This window comes from Lactuca saligna, chromosome 5 (genome assembly GCF_052625555.1).
Source record: "Lactuca saligna cultivar CGN05327 chromosome 5, ASM5262555v1, whole genome shotgun sequence".
NCBI lineage: Eukaryota > Viridiplantae > Streptophyta > Magnoliopsida > Asterales > Asteraceae > Lactuca > Lactuca saligna.
In genome coordinates, this window is record NC_136421.1 from 175,656,862 (window position 1) to 175,663,258 (window position 6,397).

At 33.0% G+C, this 6,397-nt stretch overlaps 1 protein-coding gene across 1 annotated transcript; it reads left to right on the plus strand.

The window, feature by feature from the left end:
* The first annotated feature begins 2,648 nt into the window (after positions 1-2,648).
* On the plus strand, positions 2,649-3,803 carry LOC145045967 (F-box/kelch-repeat protein At3g06240-like). The gene has a single exon (XM_078994256.1). It carries the CDS (start codon positions 2,649-2,651, stop codon positions 3,801-3,803), a length of 1,155 nt encoding a protein of 384 aa, XP_078850382.1.
* The last annotated feature ends 2,594 nt before the right edge of the window (positions 3,804-6,397 follow it).

A 6,397-nucleotide genomic window follows, 5' to 3' on the forward strand; every position in this document is an offset into this window, starting at 1 on the left:
AAAATGACACAAATACCCTATAAAGATTTTAAGGTTGGTCGATTCAAACATTAAAGTTATTTCGTTGCTTCATAGGGGAACAAAATCATTAGTAACCTATCTTTTTTAGTCACATTCACCTATTTTATTAGGTTTCAGGGCCACATCTATAAGATTTGTCCCATTAACCATGACATGTCATCAATTAACTGTTAAAATTAATAAGTTCTATTTTTACAAAAGAAAAAAACCAATGTTGAAATTATCAAGAGAATTAAAAACTTCCCAAACAAGAATCACGTTGCTTTCCATTTCAGACATTTTTTTGACTAACCTCTTTGTTTTTTTGGAAACAAGAACATATATCATCTTCTCCAGATCTCTCTTTTGGGCAATCACTCAGACTATCGTCGTCGTCATCGACAAGCCAATCTCGTTAGATTAATCCTTCCAATTTGTGTTTCTTGTATCGTGTTTCGATTTTGTTGATGTTCATTTTAGGTGGTTTGATTTTCTTGATGTTCATTTTAGGTATTAGTTTTCATCATAAAAGTATACATTTGGTTTTGTTGACATTTATTTTAGGCTCTCGATTTTGTGTTCATATTTTCTTCCAAATCTCAATTTTGGGTTTCAGATTTGTGTGTTCAAATCTTCAATTTCACCTCTTTGTGTCTTGTTAAATTTAGGAGATGCTGGTTATGTAAAATTTGATTTTCAAATCTTCTTTTAGATTTTAATATCAGGTTTTAGATCTTCTTATAATCTTAATTTTGAGTTTCCGTCATATATAGTATGTGTAGAAGTTGACTTTCATATTATTTTCTAGATCTTAATTTTGGATTTTTAAATTTTTTTTGTTATACATCTGACTAAATCTTTTTGTTGAAGAACGAGTTGTTCTTAATCTTATCTTGTTCTTGTATTCTTCATGTTCATCATGTTATTTTTGCATTTTTTTTAAAGATTCAAATAGTTATGTGTTTTTATTTAGCCTTAAAGATTTGTGGTTATTATTTGAAGCTTCAAAGATTTGGCCTTCTAAGCTTTGCTTTTCGTTTTGGTTTGTTCACAATGGTGGTAGGGGAAGGTGATGGGTGGTGGACAATGATGGTGGTATGGGAAATGTGATGATTTGTGAACATCTGAACGATAAAGGTAGTGGTGGTCTAACCTTCTTCTTATCATCATTTAGAACAAAAGAACAAATGAACCCTTAAAGATTTTGGACCAAAGTACCACCTAGCACACCACATATTCATGATGTGGCACTAAAACCTGTTAAAATAGGTCTCGATTACTAAAAAGACAGGTTGCATCCAATCTTATGCCCTATAAAGATACAAAATAACTTTAGGGTCTGAATCGACCAACCATATAGAAACATCGTTAGGTATTCATGTTGTTTCCAATATCATATAATAATAATTAATTAATTAATTAAAATCTTTTATATATATATATATATATATATATATATATATATATATATATATATATATATATATATATATATATATAAGAATAGAAATAAATATAGAATTACAAATAAACTAACAATTATAAATACGATAATAATAATAGAAATACAACTAAAAATCTTATTATAATAAATGAAAGTTTTTTTTTTTTTTTTTTTTTGTCATGTGTCGCATTCTCATTCAATTCGCCAAATGTCGTTTTGTGATTGTTTTGAATTAATTTTTTTCCACATGTCATTTTATGAGTTTTTATATTTTATTAAATTCAACATTATATTTTATAGTAATAATTACAATAAATGTAATAATAAATAAATATCAAATTCATTAATGAACTTATATTTTAATTTCAATTTTCTCAAATTAAAGTTCATTAGTTTCTGTGTTTATTTATTTAAATTATTTGATTAAATTTAAAAAATAAAAAACCTTTCAATTATAATAATTTATTATTTTTCTTATTTTTTTATAGATTCAAAGTTCTCAAATATTTTGATCTTTATATTTGACTTTTTTTAATTAATTCATATAATACATGGATCACAATTAGTATTATAAATATTAAATAATCTAAAGAATAAACGGGGAAATGAAAACGTTTACTAAGGATTCCGTACAAAGTTTTAAAAAGTCTAATCTTTTCCCATTTTCATAAGTATTATATAGCAAATTATCTATAGAATAACTACAATAATTTAAAAGATCTTGTTTTTTATTTTATAGCAAATTACCTACCAAAATAACTATAGATCACCAAATATGTGAGGTTTTTCAAAATTTTGTATTTGGTAGCAAATTACTTAAGAGATACCCTATTCTGTGGGAAATCCCATTATTCTAATAGGGAGTAGTGACATCAAAATAGCACTCTCCACCAAAACCCCCTCTCTATATACTATATTGAAAAGGTCGTATTTTGAACATGCTCATTTACAATTATTAATTAACGATCTTTAGTATTTTTTTATATACGACTAAATAATCTTTTGAACGAATAATATAATTGTTTCATGTTTTAATCACAAAACAGAAAGTCATGAAAAATCTACAACTGTTTCCTTGATTCTAGGTCAAAGAACTTCAGCGAAATCCAATTCTGTTTAAAACAAAGGAAATTTTATTCAAGAAAATTATAAACAATAACATCGATCCTCCCTAACCCTTGTTCTTGGTACAAGACAGACAAACATGGCTGAGCACCACCCTTCCCCTCCTAACCTCATCACGGAGCTGCCACACGACGTAATCTTCTACAACATATTACCACGGCTGCCGGTAAAACACGCAACAAGTTTAAGATGCGTTTCAAAACAATGGAACTCCTTCCTAAACACCCGTCTTTTTACCATCATGCACCTCGACCACCATCAAAACCACCACAAACTTCTCTTATTCTCCGATACAAAACCATGCACGCACTTCCGCACTGTCCACTGTGAAACACTTGATGATGGTTTCTCCGACAGCCGCTCTTTGCCATTCGTAGCCAGTAGTTCTAAAAACATAACGATTTTAGGATCTTGTAATGGACTGGTTTGCGTAGGCGTAACCAAGGAGGGGAGAGAAGATGGGTATTACTCTTTTATGATGTTATGGAATCCTTCAACAGGTGAATGTAAGAGAATGTCTGGTGATTATTCAGACGCGAAGTGTTACAAGGTCACCGGAAGTGCGTCGGAGTTGTACTACAAAGCATCTGCTGATGACTACATGTTTTTACGTGTAACCGAGGATGGAGATGCTTACATATATTCGTTGAAAGCTGATTCATGGAGAAAGCTGTATTGCATGGATTTAACACGTAGAAGAACCAAACTTGTTTGGGGTGCGAGTATTCTACACAATGGAAACATCTATTTCATAGATGAGGGTGTCAGAAGAATTAGAAGTCGATTATCGTTTTCAGTTATAAAGTTCAACACAAAGAAGGAAAAGTTCACAGTGATGGAAACTCCTCGTTTTGGAGATGTAACTACTGACTTTTTGAACTCCATGGTTCTTGAAAAAGAAGGAAAGCTTCACTTGTGTGTGACCTATAAACGAAATTCTACAGATCAGTTGGGTGGAAAGTTATGGAGGATGGATGGAGATGTATTTCGGAGGAGGAAGGTGGTGAGGTATCAGATACCAGGGAAGTTTTATTACGTGAAACCGCTGCATTTGATGAAGAATGGGAATTGGGTCACAGTTTGTCGATCAGGATGCCATGTGAACGAACTCGATCCAGGTAGGGATTTCGAAAAGAGTTCGTATGCAACAACAAAAAAGGATTATAAAATTGATTTCCGAAAAAAAGGGATATATATCGAGACTTTGGTGTCGCCCAATCGAAAGATGAAGTAACACAGTTACACAGCCCTACTTTGGTGTTCTTGGTTTTTGTTGATTTCATTTAATTTCTTATTTGATGTTATCGTGACTTTGCATTCATTTTTTTAGATTTTCTTCGATTGATGCCAGTTTCGTCTTCTGTTCATCACTCTAGGAAACTTACTAGGTATTTGGTCTGCAACACACATGGCTAAACTGAACAAAGAATACTCTGATATGTATATAGTCTTTCAATGGATGGTATGCGTATACCTACACATATGTAATTAAACAAGTAGATGCCTGGTGATGAATCTTTGGATACGATATTATAGTAGTTGTATATGGTTAATTCTCACCAAAAAAAACAAGGAAAAAAAAAAGAAGCTGAGAATTGAAATCACGTCTCGACTTCGTCCATGATCTCCTCACAAATCGATTTCTTGATATCAACGGCTTCAACAAATCAAAATCAATTTCTTCACACTAAGTCGATCTCTTTATCCCCGATTTCTGTGTATGTCGATTTTGCAAACCTAATTCCAATTACAGGTAATTACTTGATTTTGATTTGGATTTTGATTTTCAACAGTCTATGATTCTTGGTTAATTTATTATGTTGATTATTGATTGATTTATATAAAATGAGAATTGTAGCATCTTTTTTTTCAACCGAAAATACAAAGAGAATTTTGATCACATCTTAACGAATGTGATCTGCTATTTAAATGTTTGGAATTCCAAGTGTTAGTATTGTGAAGCAAATTTGGATTTGGTTTTTGCTTTACTGTTTTGTAAAATTTTAGCCTAACTTTGAACAAGCATAAATTTCTTATACGACCTCGGATCGAATTGATATTTTTACGATATTGTTGTTTTCTGTCTTGGCTTCATTTTAGGATCTAAATATAGCTTAATTGGTTAAGAATTCACCGACTTACACAACTTTAAACATGTGTTGTTAGAGCTGTTCGCTTTGTTTTCCTGCATTTTGTAATATTTTAGCCCTACTTTGAACAGCCATAAATTCCTTATATTATCTCGGAATGAGCTGATTTGTTTCCCTGATTGTAGTCTTGTGTATTCGCTTCACTTAGGATTAAAAAACAACTTAATTGGTTAAGGATTCACCAACTTACACAACTTTCAACATGAGTTGATAGAGCTGTTCGTTTTTTTCCTGCATTTTGTAAAATTGCCTCACTTTGAACAACCATAAATTCCTCATATAATCTCGGGTGTTGTGCAACTATGCAAAGTTGATATCTCATTTCATGGAGCTAAAATGCTAGAATTGGACCTTGGGGTGTTATTAGCCATGCAAAGGCTTTAAAGCCTTTGATTTTATGGGTTAGGACTTTAATATGATGATATCTTGTGGATCGGATAATAAGTTTTGAAGTGCTTAAGTCATTTGGCCAAAGAGTTGGGATCAAGCCAGCGCGTGAGGCATACTCCTGGGTACGCTGAGCGTATTGGCTGCGAACCCATTTCTGCATCAATCGCGTACGCAGGGTGTACGAGCCTGATACGCCGAGCATATGCTAGTCTGGGCCAAAGGAATTATGGATTTGGGTTTTTGGGCTATGTTTTGTTTGGGCTTGGCCCCTTAACTCCCATGGATAATTTCTGGATTTTAGGCTTTTCTAGATTGGGCTATTTGGGTTTTGGGTGCCATTTAGGAATTAGGCCCTTAGAGAGCAAATGGGTTGGGCATTGATTTTGGGCCAAGTAGGAAAAAGGGTAAATTGGTCTTTTACCCTGGATGTTAGACAAGTGAACTAGACTATTCATTTTGGATTAAGTCCCAATTATTAATTAGGTATCATTGATGATGTTAGTGCGGGGATTTTCTGGACCAATAGACTGAAATTTTATTTGAGAGATTCAACCATTTGAGGTGAGTTTTCTTACCTTGTTTTGCGGCTCGAAGGCACAAATGTTGGCTCATGGTTTGTTATGTTTAGGATGCTAGTTGTCTGTGTGACTCTTGCATGTGATATGTATTTATATGTTTACCGGGAGGGGCCCAAAGCCGGGCGGGACGTGATGACTATCATGTATGCTATTTATCTTTGTGATTATCTCGTGTGTTTATATGGCTATATGTTTATTTGTTTATATGTATACCATGTGGGGATAGATGTCAGATAGGGATTGATGACTGACAGATCTGTTTACCGAGCGGTGCTCGATGTCGGGCGGGGCCCATTATATGTTTGATATGTACGATATGTGGTATTTTGCGGAACTCACTAAACTTTGTGCTTAAGGTTTTTAGTTTATGTTTTAGGTGCTTCTGGTTCGAAGGGGAAGAGCCCGAGATGATTGCAGTGTACACACCACATCGTTCCGTATTTTTATATTACTCTGATGTACTTGGATGTTATTGATACACTTTGATTCACCATGGTTTCTACGATGTTATTTAGATAATGGTTTTATTAATTTAAAAATCCAAATTTTCAGTATTAATTATTGAGACGTTACAAGTTGGTATCAGAACCTTAGTTTGCGGGATTCAGACATACTCTAAGGTGTGTCTAAACTCAAATTGAGGGTTTGGTAGAATTTTTCAAAAGATTTTTTTTTATATAAAAAGGGTTTTCTGATAAAAGAAAAACGGT

Bases quoted from the DNA above. Each gene is read 5' to 3' on its own strand.
- LOC145045967 (XM_078994256.1), top strand. From the start codon at position 2,649: ATGGCTGAGCACCACCCTTCCCCTCCTAACCTCATCACGGAGCTGCCA.